Source organism: Acanthopagrus latus, chromosome 4 (assembly GCF_904848185.1).
Source record: "Acanthopagrus latus isolate v.2019 chromosome 4, fAcaLat1.1, whole genome shotgun sequence".
Lineage (NCBI taxonomy): Eukaryota > Metazoa > Chordata > Actinopteri > Spariformes > Sparidae > Acanthopagrus > Acanthopagrus latus.
Window position 1 is genome coordinate 20,316,093 of NC_051042.1, and position 20,247 is coordinate 20,336,339.

At 41.0% G+C, this 20,247-nt stretch overlaps 1 protein-coding gene across 4 annotated transcripts in view; it reads left to right on the forward strand.

The window, feature by feature from the left end:
• Positions 1-20,247, forward strand: part of tub (TUB bipartite transcription factor) — a 56,161-nt gene that overhangs the window by 19,076 nt on the left and 16,838 nt on the right. For 3 of the 4 annotated variants that reach the window (XM_037096397.1, XM_037096394.1, XM_037096395.1), the window contains one exon: positions 18,147-18,198. In XM_037096397.1, the coding sequence (XP_036952292.1) occupies positions 18,147-18,198 (52 nt within the window). Of the gene's footprint in view, positions 1-11,033; positions 11,461-18,146; positions 18,199-20,247 lie in introns of those variants that run through there. The other variant, XM_037096398.1, reaches the window with a different exon arrangement.

Consider the following 20,247-nt stretch of genomic DNA (forward strand, 5'->3'; position numbering starts at 1 on the left):
AAATACAGAACAGTCTGTTCTGTATTTTATGACTTTACTATATTTCTTAATCGTCAATCTGTCAAATGTGTTGTTTATGACCATGATGTCAGAGCCATCTGCAAGTGTTTTGTATGTTTGTGCTGTAAAAAAGCCAATAATTGCTAAGGAGAGAAATAAAGATTCAAGACGGTAGAAAGCCTGCTCAAAAGACCTGTGACTGTAGATCTGGGATCAAATCTAAGACAAGGCATTCATTTTACACAAGCCAGCTGGTGTTACAGTCAGGTTTTCATTGGTCCAAGCTCTAAACTTAGCTACATCAATGTGAGTAAATTATTCTTTAGAACACCAACACAACGAATGCATGAATGGGACTAAATGGGAGCTAATTTTCCACACAAGTTGTCGCTGTAAGCGCTTGTAGAAGATGTTTTTGTTTGCAGTAACTGTGACTCCCCCTCCCTTACAGTAAGTGTGAAGCAGTCATCTGAGGGATTGTGAAGCTGGAAAAGCAATGTTTGTGCTATGGTACAGCACCTCCATGTGTCCATGAGTCATCACTACACCTCTCCACCACTGTTCAGTGAGTCCCCCTGTCGGGCAGGAAAATCAAACCCTGCCACTGACTGCAACGACACAGTGATGCTACTGGACGCTGCAGGCACAGCCACATGTTAATTAATACAGATATGGCAACTGCCAAGATGATAATGTGCTTGTTTCTGTGCATGTGTGTCTTCTCTTAAAGCGGATATGATGGATAAATGGCCTACCACTGGGCTTTTAAATGATAATTAGTCTTCGCTGTTGCCATGGTCACAGGCAGAGGAGCGTGTGTCAGAGAAGGCAGCGTGACCGCCGCCGCCACCTCCTCCTCGCAAAGATGCTGAGTTGGGATGCAAGGGTTGCACACATTCACACCACAGCTCTCCCTCTGTGTCTCTGCGTATGTCCAGGGAATTAAAAAAACATTAATTAGCAGTGCTCTCTCATCCAGGAAATGATCTTAGAGTCCGAATGACATGGTTCAGCTTTGTTTTTTCAGCAAAAAGTGCGTCACTCATACATATCTTCATAGTGAACAAGCTTGGAAAATGCTGCTCTGTCATGTAACAGTGTCATTTAAGGCCACAGTTACTTTTTCATATAATTTTCAGCACCCTATGGCTCACAATTTTCCTACTTTTATCTTGAGCAATTTGCTTGTCTGATTCATAATATGTAATTACTGGTTTCCAAACTAGAGCTGATGGCTGTGAGAGTATGTGTTTCTGCAGAAACTAATTTGAGAGCTGAAGATAAAACATAAAGAAAGACGGATAAGTATGTGCAGAAACGGCTCAGAAACAGTGAGTCACATCACACAATCCTCTAAAGATAGATACAGGACTCGCACACTGTTCAGCACCTGACAAGACGACACTCTCATTTAACGTCTCTGCCTCTCTGCTGTCTTTCTATCAGCAGGGTGTGAGGTACAACGCGCGTGTCAGTCTGTGTGGGATGTTGGTTTTTAGTCCCCTGTTAGAACCAAACACGGGCAGTTGACCTCCGAAAGGACAATGCTTTTGATTCTTTTACTTTTCATGGCCTGTTGTCCGCCCACACAATGAGACAAAAACACATTGCACAGAACAGGAGTGACAGTTTTGCGATACGCCACAAATACACCTGCATGTATTGCGGGTCACAGAATATAAAACTTGGGATTAAATACAGAGTTTTATGAAATGATTACTTTCTTTCTCATACTTTCTAGAATTAACAAGACCTAAAATGGAGAGCTACAGGAGAAATGTGGTTTTATTCATTTTATATAAACATAAAATATCTTCAACTTTTTGTGTAAAGAAGACTACAAAAAGACCAGGTCGTTCCTGTTTTTGCTCATTCAGTGTTGTTGAGACTAGTAGAGAGTAATGTGGATAGAAATACTTTACAAAAATTCACTGCAAATATTGTTGGAAAACAAGTCCTGTAGAACTGGTGAGTCTAACACACTGGTTTTATAAAAAGCGAAATCCTATTATTTCAACCCTGCTTCCTTCTAAATTTAAGTTTTTATTAGTGCCAAATATGGATGTGTGAAAAGTGAAACCAGTGTAAAAGTGCCGTAAGCCTGCATTCTTTCTAATAACCAGCAGGAGGAGACTCTGTCTGATTCTATTGTAACTTATGAGAAAATGACCCTTCTTCTCACTTGAATTATAACCCCAGCAAACATTTCTCAAACGAGTTTATGGTCTCAATTCACACTTCATGTCTTCTTTTAATACAGCATGATGTTTGATTTAGAAAATTGGTTCATTTAGAGTAAAACAGAGGATGAAACAGGTGTGCTTTAGGCTGTGTCTCCCTTTTGATTGACAAGTTGCTACCAAAGTGTCTCTGAGGTTCTCAGTCAGGTCCAGTCAGAATATCTGCTTCAGCTCCACCCTCTCATCCAAATAAATACCCCTCTGGCTTCAAAAAAGTAATATAATGCCAAACCTAATTCTTTAAAAGGTTTACACTTGGTTTGAATTTTACTAAATTGTTTTCAGTATTAAGAGAGCGTAATGATGCCTGGATTATGCTTAGAGACGTGTCTCTGAGTGAATGAAACACTCAGCTGGGAAAAGCACTCAATTAAATTATAATGATAAATCTCAATTTCAATCTCAAAATTGATAAGTTTTATTGGCATGAAAACACACAGCTCATATTGTCGAAGCAAACCAATGTCAACGGAACAAAAGTGATAACAAAGTTAATAATGTGTAACTTATAATGATAACAGCTACAACAATGACAAAAAGAAATGAATCTTACAAACCATATGTCTCAAGTCCCTGCATGCTTTTTCTTGTATTAAAACAAGCCAAGATCTTTTGCTAACATTAATCTTTTAGGCTGCTTTAACTAACAAAAACAGGAAGTACGCTCTTAACAGCTAGGGGAAAAAATCACGGATTGCATCTTTAACAGCTGGAGAATGACTTTGTGAGTTTAGGATGTAATTTGTCCAGAAGTATAAACACATCTGTATATACAGAGGGAAAATGTCAGGGATGACTCACCCGTCCATATTGGGCTTTGTGCCTCTAACTATACTAAGCTGTGCATCTTTGTCTGTTGCCCGTGGATACAAGTGGTTTCCAAATGGAAACCCTGCCATAAACGCCAGTTTAGCTGAGCTCAACATGTGCCCGTTCAGGTTGTCACACTTAGGGATTGATCTAGATTACTGGTTGTTTTTGTAATGTTTAGCAAATATCTTTTTCAGCTCGCAGCAACCATTTTTTTTGCCTTTGTTGCCACAGATTTTGAGAAATGTTCCTTTTTTTTTTGTAATTTATGACATCACCCAATCCAGATCTGTGATTGTACTGAAGTATATCTGCGTAACTGTTTAAGGGGAGATAAATTAGTTCTGCAGATTTTCTGTGTTATCCCTACAGTCAGATCAGATTAAGATACTGTATAAGAGAACTTTTTAAAAAATCTCATCACAACAGATGATATTGCGTATTGCAAGCTCTCCTGATGACCGCAGGCTTTTTCAACAGTGTCAGTCTTATACTGTACACACACAGATCAAGCAGTGCCGGGGAAAGGGAGGAAAGGATGCAGAGGAACTTTGGTGTATTGAAGCAGTCCATCTGGTTGCCTCACTGGGACACTGGGACACTGTTTCATCCAGCGTGACATTTTCTAATCCAAATCATGTTTTATGCATGGCCTCTGTTGGGGCATAGAGATGAGATACAGGGATTTTTTGTTGATACAAGGACTCTGTGTGCGTGTGTGTGCGTTTGGCGTGTGTGTAAGCCGCCAGCCTGCCGATTCTTTAGCATAGTTTCACACTCTGCTACAGCCTCAGGTCCACCTGGTATGATGTGATGCTATTACAAAAGGGGGTCCCTGAGAATGTGACTGAAATATAAACTAACATTCTCCACAATTTGCCGTTTACCGGCAATGACCACATTGGATGTTAGAGGGAATCAATGGCGGGTGCGCATTAGATTTAATCAATACCGGACTCGAGCCAATACGCTCATTCACTTTTCATTCTTTTCATGCAAAAGCTCTCGCACAGACAGTCTCTCCCTCGCTCTCTCTCCAAGCCTGTGAGATTTGATTTTCACTCTCAATCACAGACACACACAGTCCCTCTGTTTCTCTCGCTCTCTCATTCTAAGATTTACGACACCCCTTAAAATAAAGGTACCACTGTTTTTGCCTCACAGCGACCTCCAAAGGATGGCCCTTTTTTTTGCGTTGAGCCACCTCACATTGCTGTCAAATAGTTTGTACAAAGGTTTGAGGACATCTATCTATAAATGATGATACCATCCACTGAGCTGCGGCTGGAACGTCACACTGCCACAGCTGATTCATAGAAAGCCTCAGTGAGCTGCTCCTGGCTTTTAATCAGTCGGTCTATATGTGTCATCAGGTTTTGCCAGAATTGTATTTTACACGGTTGTTTCTTCCGAAACAGTGCGGCAGCGTGGCACTCCGGTCTGAATCGAACAATCAAATGTTATCTGATTATGACGGAGATTTGGAAAGCCTGTAAGGAGTAGTTTGAATATGCAATGCAATCACAGTTTTGAAAAGGCTGGAAAGCATTTGGAGCTGCCAGATAGAGATCAGTTTGTGTGTCTGGACACTCTCCTGAGTGAGAAGAAGGAACAATAGCTCGTTCGCCTTTTCAAGTGAATCTTTTTACTCATTAGAAAGGCGTTCTGGTATTTGCACGACTTGAAACTCAGTTTGTTTGGTTCTGTTTTGCTATTATGATCCTGCCAGCAAGTGCAAACATGTTAAGTTTCCATATACTCTCAAATCATTTGCAAATGAAAGTGGTGGTGCATACAGTTAAGCACACTAGAGCTTCATAAATCCTTTATTTCTGTCCAACACTGTGTTGCTCGATCTGATATCACCCATTCATTCCTCTGATATGCATAATTAAAGAGGCGAGCGTCCGCCTGATGCAGACAGGGCTTTCTCACAGCTTACACCAACTTGCTGTTGACAGGATCCCATGGCTTGCCTCCAGTCTCCAGAAGTGCAGCATGCTCTCATGTGGGATATGACGTAATGTAGATCCAGTTAGTGACTCACTCTTTTTGTCCTAATTCCCGCATTTCAAGGCTGAATATGTCATGAGAGTTTGATGAGGCAGTACCATTTTTAAGGCTTCTCCGAATGTAGCTGAAAGAACAAAGCCTTCCCTCGAATCTGGAGAACAAAATCAGCTCTGTTGAGACTTCCATCACAAATGCACTGCAGGCTGGTCGTTAATAATGTGCGTTCTGGTTGTTCTTGCATACTCGTTAAGTCAGGAAATCTCACCTGATCAAAATGTAGTCTGCAGTAGTCACAAAAACCTGATAACTGGCACATCACATTAACTGGACAAAGAAAAAAAAAACTGCTGCTGAGTGTTCATAATGGAGGCCGTGTCCAGAGTGAAGTGTTGTTTTAATGTTATTGTCACCACATAAGGTGAAGCGATTCTTCCCACACAGGACACACACCCGCCCAGTCGCTTGAATTGGCGTAAATATAACTTAACATTATACTGAGTTGCGTGCACTACCTGCGCCAAAAGTCCAATTTTGTGTGCAGGTGATACACTGATCCTTAATTTATGTGGAAAAACAGCTGCGTCCAAACCCTGCACATTAAAAGCATCATGTGATGTAAAGGGAACGCAGGACTTTGACCCAGGAGACACGTGTTTACATCCAATCAAATGTCATTGTTGACTTGTACAGCATAACATCAGCTTTTCCTAAACCTAACTGTGCTTGTTATTCGTTTATTTTTATTACCCAACTATGATGATTCCGAAGGTCAGATGACTATGGCTCTGCTCTCCGTACTGAAAAGAGACCTACTGTGCTTTTTTTTGTTTTTTGTTTTTTTCCTTTCTATCAGTGTTTTATAGATTCTTGTGCATGTCAAGGATCTTGAAAGTTAAAAAGGTATGCACCAACAGAAGCCCTCTCTGCAACAGAAAACACTGCTCCTGAAACTCCTCGTCAGTAGTCCCCGCCTTTATTTCTGTGACTTTGTGACATCACTACGTCGCCTTGTCACATATTTGCATCATTTATGTCTATTGGCTAATTTGACAGCTAAAAATTGATTTCTCTGGTGCAGTACTGGGTCTGGCATGTGTGAGCTGACCAATCAGAGGAGACTGAGTACTTAGGAGGCGGACCTTAAAGAGACAGGACCTAAAACAGCATATCAGAGAGAGAGGGAATATAGTGCTGCAGCACTGAACAGCATGAGATAAGTGATGTGTGTTTTGAGCATTAAAGCATGTAAATCTATTCTAGTAGTAACCCAAAGCACAATGATGAGCCTGAAAATGAGCATAATGTGTCTCCTTTAAAGGGAAGAATTGATGCACATAATTGGACTATGACAGAAGCACATCACACAATTTGAAAATGTTAAGTCGTGTCAGTAGCACCAGGATCGATGAGCCTGGGTTAAACAGGCGCACATTTGCCAGTAAGTTCTAAAAATGTATTAACTTTTTTTTTTTTTCAAAAATGTCCATCTATCTGAATATGTCACAAATTTTACTATAAACTCAAATTTCCAGTTTACCACAGGTATTTACCACCTTATTTGCCATTAGGCTCTGCAATGTCTGTGGAGTGAACTTGTGAATTTTCAACTAAACAAGTTGAGGAGAGCTGCCTGTAGCATGGGGTATGACGTGTGAGGAATGGCAGTCTTGGAGAGGAGGAGCAACCCCTCCATTTCCTCCAAGTTCACAGGCATATTTTTTCGAGGGCAAAGCCCCTGACTGGCGATGCATGGCAGCACACAGTTGCTGTGAACCCAGTGTATCACAGGTGTATCAGCCAGGAGAAGATGAAGCCACTCATAGTGTACACTTTGGACAGGAAGTTTGTTTTTGTGTGTTTTGAACAGCTTCTCTGCTCTATTTGGTTGATTTGCATGTGATATAAACTATAGAAATACAGTAGATGCTCCCTCATCAGTGGGCACATGTCCTTCATGCCTGATCAGGCTGCTGTATTATTAAGGCTATGTGCTCTGCAGCTGTGATGCAGACAGTCTGACTAAGACAGGCAGACACAAGCCAGAGATCCATTTTCACATCAGTGTGTGCCTTCCATGCCAGGACCATTATTATAATTACTGATAGTGCTGGCCTCCTGTTACCAACAATAAAATGCCTCTGGGAAAACTGTACAAACTCTGGACTGGGAAAAATCGAATTTGTCGCGAGGATCTTATCATTTGCTGTTTAATGCTTTAATGGCTATTAGGCCGCAGGGAAAAGGGATAAAGACGGAGGAAGAAAACATGCTGCTCTAGTAAGGAAGGAGAATATACGTGCATTTGTCTCTGTGAAATTATATGAAAGCCTAACCCTACCCTCCCACTCCTTAGTCTCTCATGATCAGGACCGAACTTCAAAGTCGTCCCTTCAGCATCAAATATTAAGCAGGGTGCTGCGCGTACACCTGTTCCTCAGTGGAGAGGCTTGTTCCTTTTGCTGCCACTTTCATCACACCAGCTGATATGCAGGGCACACATCATTAACCACGGGGGGGGGGGGCTTTTTGACAGGCAGTTACATTGATTGACAGTCATCTATATTTATCTCACAACCAGTTCTCAGTAACTTCCGTTAGTAATCGCCGTTTGTAAAGGGCGACTCCACCATTTTCACGTTAAAGTGTGTTTGCTACTACTGGACTGCTGCAACGTGTGAGAAAAGAAGTATGAACCTGATAATTACATTTATCAGATAACACGCAGCTTCCTCTGGAGCCACAAAAAGACTTTAAACTACTTTTTCCACATATGCAGAAGTACTCCCTGAGAGCTGTAAACAGCCTGAGGGTGGAGTTACCTTCCAGTGAATCTTTATATAGAATCATGTTCTCTCTCTCCCCAGTTAAGTGCCTTGCTCAGGGGCTTTGGCAGAGCTGATGCTTGCTGACATCCTCAGTTAGACAAGATGATCTGCCTAATTACAGCGCAGTCCCCTTTTTCAAATCCGAGGATAATTGCACCTACGAGGAGTGATGATGATGCTTCGGTTACTTAACACAATCATTTCATAATGGAATAAATTACAAAAACTAAAAAGAACATGGGTCTCCTGGGTTGAGACACACCATCTCTCTTTTAATCTCTCTGAGTTTGGTGGGTGTGTTTGGTGTTGTGTGTGTTTTTTTTTGTTTTTTGTTTTTTTGTTTTTTTTGTGGAGTGAAGTTACTATTTCATAACTTACACAAGAAACAGCAGCAGAGGTATGTAGGAGGGACATCTAACTTTACTGCCCACTTGAAAAGACACAAACTGTTGTCAACATGCCTTTCAGCACAGTAATAGTTGAATAACAAACTCTTTATTAAATAGGTTAACAGTGGAGAGCCCACGTTTGACAAAGAAGTGAATAATATCCTCGAGAATGAATGACCCACTTGAGTCCTCGGTCTTCTGTTTAATTCACACATCACAATTGGTGTGTGACATGGTGGAAGAAACTCTGCGACAAATCGATCTGTTCCATGAAAGCAGATTTATTTAACTGTTGTCCACTCTGTATACACTTTCTTTCAATTTGAAACACCTTTGTGACTTGACATTTTTCAAAGGCCTTACTATTAGGGAATGCAATCAATGTTTCATTATGTTTTCAGTGAAGCAGTGGCATAAGGTTTGAATGCTTTCAGTACTGGAGAAGGATACAATCTAGTTCTTTTCTCTAGTTTTCTAGTTCATTCCAGTGCATTGAGCCATTTACCTGAAGAAACATTTGCAATTTTTTTTGTTATTATATTTCAGGCCAACAGTGTCTGTAGACAGTGGCATCAGTTGTTGTGGAAAGCACTGAAGGTTTGAATCTTTAGCTTTTTAATATGTCACCCTTAAAAGGTGCCATTTGTATGAAAAGTTTATTTGTGAGTCTCATTCCCAAACTCGGTAACCCGATGCTGGAATGAGACTCAAAAATCAACTTTTCTTCCAATTAACACATTTTAAATTTGATACATTAAAAAGCTAAATTTTCAGATCTTTAGATTTCTTTTTTTGTTATGGCAAGTCTGTCAAGTCAAACTTACAAGCCTGTTGATTTAACAGATAAGGGCCAGAACGTTGCCATAAAAACTCCACCTCGCATTTTGGACTTTTTTTTATACGCTAATCCACTTTAGGAGAAGTTGCATCACAAGACTGGAGACTGCAGATTGTCCTGTCCACTAGCTATTCAATCTAAATGGCGCCATTCTCTTGCATGGATAGACACTAATAAATGTAGCCAATAAAATGCTAAAATATGTGGACATGACATACTCGGGCAGCTGTTAATATACCTGGAAGAACCACTCAAGGAAAACATATGTGTGGGAAACACTTTTCTGTATAAAAAAAACCCCCCAAAACATCTGGCGCATCAGGCAAGTTGTGCAAGGTAAGAAATATAAAATCAGATGTAAAGTGAGAAATCTTTAAAATGAGTAGTGAGTGTGAGATCTGAATTCATATTTTAGTAAATGACCCAGCACTGCTTTTAAAAGATATTCATTTAGTCATTGTTATTTATTATGCAGGCATATTGGTTTACATCTAGATTGGTTAATTTAATACATCAGCCTTGAATTTAAATGTTTTAATTGAAAGAGATTGATGTGTTAAAAGAACTAAACCAAAGATTTAGCCGCAGACTTTACATAACTCCAACAGAAATGTCTCTGTCTCTCTGGAGTCGTCCACTCTTTTTTTCGTGGGTTACTTTGGCATTCTACCCCTGAACACTATCAGGGATGCTTTTTTTTTCTCTTAGGCGTACAATAAATAATTGAGGAGAAGATGCATGGATGAACTCCATAGTGACTCCAGTGTTTGACTTGTCGTCGCCCAAATAACATTCGCGCAATCCTGAATTCTGTATTACAGCTCCACCACCCAGCGCAGTGTGTCTAATCTGATTAGCACATGATACGAGTCCCAACCTTGAGCACAATGCACGCTTCAACACATTACAAATGCCTCTGCAATGATAGACGTGTGTTTGTGCCGGGGCGCATTTGTGTTTCCCACAGTGGTTTGGTGCATTGAATGTCCTGAATCCATGTGAATAAATAATAGGGATTGGTGCGGCAAAACACAAGGATGATGAAATGCAGCAAATGCAATTTAGCCCGAGGTTGTTTTTGGTGGGGAGGCAAGATGTTTTCATCTGTACCCACAGGCGACAGATTCTCTTTCCCCCAAATTACATTCTCAGGTTTGTTTCATATGATTTCACTGTATTAAGATCAACAAACTAAGGCAGGGGATCACACACTGAAAACTTGAGTTGTTTAATGGAGTTGACATGAATTGACTCCTTGTAAAGCGCTGTGGTTTAACTGTCAATAGACGGGCTCCTGAATAAACCCGGGAGCACAGTGAGCGATGTGTGTGTTTGCGTGGTGACAGTGAGGGGCAGCAGACTGAGGGCGGAAGCAGATGTGTGTGAGAGAGGTTCAGAGCTGTGGCACTATCACAGGGTGCCTTTGTCTGGCTTTAGAGAGCGTTGAATTAAAAGGCTGTTAACACTAGTCTGCACATTCGTATGCTAATGCCTCTTACTCTGCGAGAATAAATAACTTATGGGTCCAGAAAAACATGTCGAAAAGTCCCTGCTTTACATGCCTCATGCAACACAGGCAAGAAAGATAGAGTGTGTCAGAGAGAGAGAGTGTGTGTGTGTGTGTGTAGAGAGAGAGAGAGAGAGAGGTGGGGGGGTTGACATTGCGTAGAAATAGCAAAGATGGAGCATCAGAGAGGCAAGACAATGGGGAATCTCTATAACCTTTTTTTCGCTTAAGGCTTCACACTTGATGCCGCTGAAGGTGATGCTGCACAAGAGATAACGAGAGATAGATTGGGCAGAGAGGCACAGAGCGAGATTTGGACAGAGAGGGAAGGAAGGGAGGCGCGGGGAGGGTAAGGGAGGGAGGAAGGGAGGGGGGGATTTAAAGGGCAAGAAACGGAGGGAGATTTAGATAGAGCCTACAGAGTGCGAGCAAGGGAAGAGAGCCAGCACGGAGCAGGAGCAGAGGCGGTGGATGGGAGAAGAAGAGAGAAGAGGAGAGGCATTGACTGGAAACGTCCACATGGGAGAGAAGAAAACGGCTATTTCATGCGCTCGGCGTGCATGACTGAGGAGTGCGGCTGTCTGTCTGGATTGTTAGTCATCTGCTGCCCCTCAGCTAGAGGACGCACGAAGAAGCACAGGCAGGCTGGGGATAAAGGGCTGCGTGCAGAGGATGAACAGGCGATGTGGGCTCTCTGGCTGTGATCGCTGTCCTCAGACCCCCGTAGCCACTTGCACCGGTGCTGTTGCAGGCCGTTAGCCTCGCAGTCAGGCAGCAGCAGTCAAAGTGATTGATACAGAATGAGCTCCAAGCACTCCTCCGACTGGATCCCCTACAGGTACTGTACCACATTCCTGAGAACACAGGAAAGGGCACAGTGTTCATCATTTGAGGCAGTGTGCGCGCGCGTGTGTGTATGTGTGTGTGTGTGTGTGTGTGTCTGTTTGTGTGTGTTTGACAAGGAGATCAGACTGATAACGGTCACATTGAATTGGCACAATAAAAGCAAACACAGAGGATGGAAACTGGCTTTTTTTTGTCTCTCTTTGGTGGCTTGATAATCTTGTGTTGGCTAATATTAACATGTTTAGTGAGGAAATTGTGCTCATATGTGTTGATTTTTAAGACTAAGGCTGAGTACTAGAGAAAAAAAAAAATGCAGAAAGTGAATCCCAGAATTTGCAGCTGCTAAAACTATTGCGGTCTCAGTTAAGCTCGTTTGCTGTTCATGTGTAATTCAGCCTTTAGTTTGATTCAGAAATAGTGCAGTTAGGTCGGATTCAACAGTAGTAGTTACACTGGACCGTCATGAATGTAGGATGTAGGTCATATGGCACACATTTTCTTGAAAAATCTCTGTGCAAGTGCCTGCATGCAAATGTCTGCATGCATGTGTGGCAAAAATCATCCATCTCACATGATGTTTGGAGCAAAGTATCTGTTTGTAAAGAACAAAAGTGCGATTTGTTATGAGCTTTTTAGCAGGGGACCCTACATCTGCTTTCATCATTTCAAGTGCAGTACTAGCGCTGCTGGCTCTTTCCTCTGATTGAACACCCATTGCCATGGTTCCCCACTTACTTTGATGCTATTGGCTCACGGTTGCTATAAGTTACGGTGGCAGTCCACGAATTTCAGAATGAGACTGCTTCAGGTCGAGGGCAGAGAGTGATCTTTATCGTGATTTCATTTGAAACTACTGGAAAACACTTTAGAAAACCCGTATCTTCAGGTGTCATGTCAAAAGTAACAGTCAGAAACAGCTTCTTATGACATCACTGAATAAAGAAAATTATTTCATGGCTGGAGCAGCAATGGGAAGATGAAGCCATTGAACAAGACGTGAGCCACAATCCGAGGATCTGACGGGTTCTCAGTGGGCATTTTTACTCTTCCCCGTAAAGCCGCTATGAAAAATGCATGGACCTCGGTGCAGAGTTGGAGGAGACAGCTGCACCATGTGGCTCTCTCGTCTCATTAGATGTATGCAGCACATGCGTTCACAGAAATTGACAGAATTGAAGGGCACCCATCTCGCAAACGCGCACACCCTCAAAGACACAGCAGTCGTACAGAAGCTCCTCTCTGCAGGGAGCAAATTCATGAGATTAGCTTTGCAGTGTTTGAATACTCAGGCAAATCTCTTGTTTTATTTTTGTCTGACCCTGAGAGGAAAGCACAACATTGTAAGCTCTTGACAAAAAAAAATAAAAAATGGTTAATTGGTACATTGTCAAAAAATGCAAAGAAAATCTTATCTGGAATGAGTTTTCTTCTTCTGAGTGTTAAATATATGTTTCTTATTTACTTTACTTACAAGGTCAACTACATTTTAGGATTGTCCTCCAGTGTTTCCAGGTGCTCCTGCAGAATTGTCAGCCAATGACTGTCACGCATTAACTATTTTTAAAAAAGTGTGATGAGGAGTCTCAGTGGCAGTAAAATCCTTCACCGAGTGCCAAATTCACTCATGGCTGGCAGAGTTGATGGAAAATCTGCTATTTCTGTGTCCAAATTAAACTTTTAATAGTTTCGAGTCAGAACAAATTCAGTACAGCAGCCAACATTTTTAACAATATTTTGATCAGGAGAAATCCAAATCAGTCCTGAGTTTCACAGCATCAGCTTGATAACATTGCATCCTCGAACCTGAACCTGCTGTTTACTGCAAATATCAACCCAATCACCAGAGTTAATGTTAGCTATGTATATTTGTGCAAAACCACAGTTAATTACATGTTCCAACTTTACGTTTGTTAAGGTTGAAATTTCTATTTCAATGTTGTGCTTCTGCTCTGGTCACATATCCAGTGGTGTGACTCAAACTGCAGTCAGTTGTTTGGCAGCCTTCCCCTCCCTTCCCTTCCCATCTCCTGATGTGAAAGGCAGCTAATAAGCATATAATGTGAAAGTGATTTATCGTGTTCGGTACAAATGCAAATCTTGCACGTTTACTGGAACGCTACCTCCTAACATTTTTTTTTTTTAAAGAATAGGAATTTAATATGCATTTTGACTTAAATCTTGGCGTACAGATGTTAGAACATATGATTAGCCACAACATCTGTTTTCAGAAAGCTCAGATCAGACAGCTCAGTGGCTTAAATATGTAATATAGATTCTTAGTTTTAATAGAAAAAGAGGTCTCCTCTAAACTTTCCCAGTGCCAGTATTTAATAATGAATACAAGCTTTTGTTCGCTAGATGTTCACAAGACTTGACAATTAAGCTCCAGTAACCACTATCTTGGCTTCATCAAGGTACCTCAGTGTGCACATCCTTCCTTCTTCATATTTAATGTTTTCTTTGTTGTTTTCGGGATTGCTGTGATCTTCTGAAAACATTCAAAGTTTTTTAAAATTTCAACGCAGGCTTTCACAATCAGGTTTCAGTTGGGTAGGTTGATATGTTTCGTCATGGCTGATGGAGGTCAACTCACAGCTTCACAGTGAACATGTATGTTCCTTCACCAGAACATAAAGCCTCCTTTTAAACCTCAACATATGTGTGTGGCAGAACAGGAGTGGCCAGAGACTCTCTGCAATAATGAGCTGTTTGACCTCAACAGGATCAGCTCTGTCATTATCTTCCTGTCTGAAGCCTATCAGCACACTTGATTACTCTGATTGCAGACGTGGAGTGCTTTGTCTGTATTTCTAACGAGGCGTGGGAGGAAAATACATTTCTATTGCGATTGTGTGAGCTTTTGTTGTCCAACTAGAGTCAGTAGTGCAGTGATACAGGTAGACTGATGGGATGAGGAGTTTAAAATGCTCATCAATCATGCTGACAATCCAGCTGATGGCTTTATTTATTATGCACCAGTACGACTTAATGGGAAATGAAAACCGCAGTTGCCTCTAATCAAGCTGAGGGATAACAAATCAACAAGTGAAAAATGGAACATGAGTGCAAATGTGGAAATGCATTCTGCATTTTCTCTTTTGCTGAACTAAGGCTAACTTAATTGCCTCATTAAACCATTGTAAAATACACTTCTTTCACACTCGACATAAACTAGATAAAACTCACTGATATAGTTTTGGTTTGTCCTCCCACAGTCACCTCTGGTTCAGTCAAAATAAATGACTCTCTGTTGCTTCTTTTCCCGTCCCGCCGGCTGTTTCTCGTCCCTGAAGTCACAGTCTTGCTCACAGCTTCTGTAAATCACCTCCATACATTATCCCCCTGTTGTCAAACTGACCTCAGTCGGTCTTGGAGGTTGTGGTCAATCCTGGTTTGGTGTCCAGCCGTGTTTATTTGCCAAACTCCAACTGTGATCCAAGGTCCTGGTTTAGACAAACTTCAAGGCCACTGGCTCCACCACTGACCGCTACCTGACCCATTAACTAATTAGCAGGTAGGACAGGTAGCCAAGAGTAGCATCTGTCCATCATTCTGGTTACACGCTGCCCCCCCATGTATCTGGAGCTGCAATCGAATTCTGTCCATATTCTGCAAATTGCACCTTTTAGAGAGCTGGAAAAACAACATCATTTTCTCCTTCATCACACATCAGCACACCCCCTCCCCCTCATCCTTTGTTCATCTGCTGTAGCTCATTGAACAATAATTAGGAACCTCTGAGGATTCTCAGGGCTCTCTGAGCCGAAGAACCCCGAAGTCGGCAGGCGACTCAAAAATGGTTTTGAGAGAGATGTAAACACTGATAGCAGCAGCATCGCTTCAGTCACATTGCTGCACAAACACCAACAGGGATAACCTGGCGACACTTGCGCTTGAAGGGCTGTGAGGGTGGATGCTGTAGCTACTGTGAAGTCCCATATGGAGTACACACAGAGTCTCTTTCATCCATTAAATACTCTCCTGGAAGGTGAAGTGTGCAGGTGAAGAACAGCTGCTGTCCGGTTGAATAATGAAGGTTAGAACGGAGTGGTGAACATACTGGAGCACATCGAGCATGCGGACACTAGAGCGGTGAATCACGCAGCAGGAGTGCTTGAAAAGTTTCCGTGGAGCTTTCGACTGTTGGGCCAGTGTTGTTTTTAGTGAATGAAAGTATCGTATTCTGAAGCTGTCTCTCTGAACAATCGACGCCGTGTCAAATGTAGTTTTTGTAGGCCAAAATCATTAGTGTGCCTCAAACAGCTTCTCAATCTGTACAGCATATGACACCCACCATCACGGGACTCTGTGTGTCTCCTGCCTGTCTTGTGACAGACGCTGCTGTCCATATGTTCACCAGCGCAGATTCTCAAGTGTTAAGATAAACAGCGACAATTGGGTTCGCTGCAGTATAACTTAATCTCTGTTGACGTAGTCGAGATCTGCACCCCCAGTTACACTGCAGATCTGAGCTGCAACTTTTGAAGGCTTAATATGAAACCTCTGCAGGAAGATGCATCCTAACACCAAACTATGAATCTCGAGGTAATAAAGCTCTGTGTCGGAGAAAGGAGAGGTTCGTTTAGGAAAGGGGGAATGGATCTGGAGAGGGAGATGACAGCTCTGTCTGCCAGAAATTACATTCATGGGAACAGCAAATTTCCATGAACAGCCCTTATATTGAGAGGCAAATATAATGTTGGCGAATCACATTCTCTACTATAATAAGAAAAACTTGGTAGTTAACATGCCTGGCAAGTTGTAAATATGTTGATACAGAACATATCCTTGAAATGTTCACTCACAACATACAGTATTTCATTAGTTTTTCTCTAAAATAGGCAGTCTTGAAATAAAATATCCACTAACAGTGACTACAGCATCATTTAGCTTTGACACTGGCAGCACTTGGGAATGGTCTTTCGTTTATTGGTCCTTTTTAGTAATAGAAGAGACTGTAGACCCGGGAACTAGGGGTGCTGATGGGGCTGCAGCGCCTCCTAAAATGAAGCAATGTCAAAACCATGTTTTGATGATAAAGCGATGAGCAATAAAGAGCAAATATGAACAGAAATATCCAAATAATATGAAAACTATAGAGAACTGGACTGCAGACTGGAGTCTCTGATAACAGTGACAAACAGACAGATCTATACCATATCATCATGTGCCCTCGTCTCCTCTATGCAGCGTCTGTATCCTCACTGCACTGCATTATTATAAACCATGAGGCTGTTTATTCCGGGTAACAGACATCTTCGGTGATCAGATCTCAAGGGGACAGCTTGTCGGTTCAAATGTGGCATCAGGCGTTTCGATATCTCACTCGGCTCTTGATGCAAATGCACATATAGGGACGAACGCAATGAATGTATAATATTTGGAATTAACAAGAAAGCCAAAATAACTCAAATTCAAAAAGACAACCATTCTCAGGGTTTATTACATTTCTTTTAACTCAACAACTCACAAAACTGGGTGATGTTTATAAGGTCTGTGGTGGTGCTGGGTGCTTGGACCTATAGTATGTTGGTGTGAAATTGTTTTTGATTGTTATATTCGATAAAAGTTATCCTGGCCATTCAAATGAAAAAAAAAAACATGAATGCTGTGCACCATTTACAGTGACTGTATTATATAGACTGAGGCTGGAATCCTGCTTGACTTGAGACAAGATTATTCATCGACATTTAACAAAAGCACGATCTTTCTTCAACCTTAACCAACATGCGACGTGTGTAGCCTCCAGCCATCCCCAGCAACCTCTTTGCCTTGCAGAACATTTTATCCACTTAAAGAAATGTTGTCTTTGAGCACAAACCCAAACAGCAATTATGTTGTTCAGCACAACACAATTATGAAAACAATTCAAGCAATATACAAATGTAATTTCAGGGACACAGAATAGGAGATGAAGAAGGAACTCTAACCTCTGGTCAGACCCAGAATGTCTTGGCTGCTGTGTTCCTCTTCCTCATCTTTTTATCTGGACATTATGACAGCATCAGGTTAAAGTGATATCTCTGATTATGTTCCTTTTTTGACTCACTAAGAAGACGCTCACTGATAGTGCTGTGACAACCCTCCTTACCTGTGTATGCATACATGCTCTCATTCAACTGCCTCAGTGCCCACTGGATGATGCTTATTCTCTAACTGACTGCATTTCACCTTCGGACTTTGTATCTGAAGCGCAGTTATAACCACAATTTGGACGCATGGACACAAAGTAAATTAACTGAATGATGAAGTGTTGCCAGCTACTTTATTCATTGAGTGTCTTTTTTGATGTTCATATGTAAGACATAACATGGCAGGAAATTGTGTTCAAGATAATGCACCAAGCAATAACTTTTTTTTTTTTTTTTTAAAAAACACCTTTTTAATAACTGAATTACTAACAGAAATGAACACAGCCATGAGGATGATTCAGGTCTCGATGTGAAAATGAAATGTTTTGAAGCAGAAACAAATGTGCACTGAAGTCCACAAGCTTCATTATCATATATATGAGGCAATGAAGCTGAAATACAGTCAGAGTGTTAAGTATTCAGCGTTCTCTTACAATTCAATCAGACCAACAAGTGAATTAAAACATTTTAAAAAGCCGTTAAAAAATGTTATCATAAAAACATCTGTGAAGCACTTTTAACACCATTCTCTCCAATTTCTCTGCAGCACTTTAGACGACGAGGGCACCAACCTCCGGCAGCAGAAACTGGACAGACAGGTACATCTCGTACCATCCTTCACTGCTCTTCTGATAATGATGTAACACCGGCAAAATCAATTATAACGGAGCAGCTTTATCATGACACAAACTTCCGCTGCTCCATCATGGGGGACACAAATGGCCAGCCGGGACTTGTTATCTCTCTGAGTGCTGTTCTAATGAGACACTGTATGAGGCTCTGAAATATTGAAGATTACAAAACATGTCAGAGCCTAGATTAAGAATGTTGTATTTTGATTGGGCTTTATTTGTGTGTACATGTCCATTGTCCTAAAAAGAAAATGTACATATACCCACATCTCATGCTGATAAATCAGCCATCAGTACCTTTCAAACCTTTCATATTATAAGACATTATGATAATCTAGATTCAGGAGGAAGTTTTACAACTGTCAGTTGTGATTGAACCTTATTTTTATGCCCCCCTTTTTAAGTGTTCAAAAACAAACTGAAATTGTCAAGAAAAAAGTACAAAAAAATAAAAAACCAAAAAAAATAAATGTGCTAACTCACTTCCATCAGTGATTACAGGTCTTATAAGTTCTAGATGTACCCCGTACAGCAAGTAATGACTTTTAGATGTTTAAAGAAAGTGGATAAAAGATAAATGATACAAACGATGCCAGCAGCATTTATACTCAAGTGATCTTAAATGACGAGATTCAAACTCTTAATGACAGGTATCAGTATGCTTGTCATGTATTCTGATCATACATTACGTAGGAGAATCAGAATAAGCTGACCACTGTCATTTACGATAATCAGAATACAGGGAGAACCAGGAAACCTCAGGACTTTTATCTTTAAACAAAGATTTATTTCTCCAAAATCCCCCAAATATGAATAAAATACTTGATATAATGTATACAGTAAGTCAAACGAGTTCTCAGTTAAAGCACAGTTGATGCAGGAAAAGTACTTAGAGTAGCAAACGCCTCTTACTAATAATGCCACATCATGTGAGGGTGAAAAGAGTGAATGAGTTGGTGTGCAGTCTTTAAATAGGAAGTGCTCAGGTGAACCTAAGCGAGTAAACAAGGTGTGACGAAGACTAAAGAGCAAATGAGTAATGAGGAGAGGGGAGCAAAGGAACTAAGGTCGAAAGAATGTGAGAACAAAATGAAAAAGAAAAGTAGTAATCTCTACTACATCACGATTTAGAGTTATAGAGTGCAAGATTTGGTGTGGCAGCCGCAGACTGTTCAAACAGTTGTCACTGTTTGTTGTCAGCGACATCGTGCCCTGGCTGCAGCTCAACCATTTCAGCCCTTCTTCTTTACATAGTGCGAACTGCTGTCGGTCTCTGATCTCTAGATATTTTTTTCTCAAGTAAATAAGACGAACAGAGTCTCTGTAATCAAAACATTCATGTTCAATCGTGCAGTCAGAGCTGCATCAAATGCTCCTGTGGTCTTTTTATAATTAATCAATGCGAAGGCCTCTCAGGTGCACTGCCTCACACGCAAGTGAACAGCTTTTTATCCGTGCTTTAATGAATTTAAAAATACCATTCTTATGCTCATTAATCACTTCAGCAAGATGTTAACAAATTAATTATTAAACATCAGAAATTATTATTGATTAATAGCTATATTGATTACCATAAAGTAATTAAATCTTAATGACTAATTTAGGTATGAAAATGTATTACATCTTAATTTAACGTCTCGCTCGTCAGGGCTTAGAGTGCAGTGTGATGCTAATACAAAGCATCTTTTTGATTGGTTATCCCTTGTTTACCTTTGTTTATAAAAGAGAGAAGCTTGGTCATATCTGTGCTTTTGAAACCTTTTATCCAGAAGTTTATGTTCGGTGCTGGCCCACACGTCAACGCCTTAACCCTCAAATCTCCGTGCCGTGTAAATGCGCCTCCTGTTATGGCCATCGCCGACTTGGCAAAGACTCGAGCTTTACGTGGATTCTGTAGAGCTCGGATGCTCTGCAGCCTGAACTCTCCACTAATAGAAACCTTCAATATTTGATGAGCTCTGGTTTGAAGACTTGCATATAGCTGACAGATCGTCCAGATGAATAGCTATATCCAAC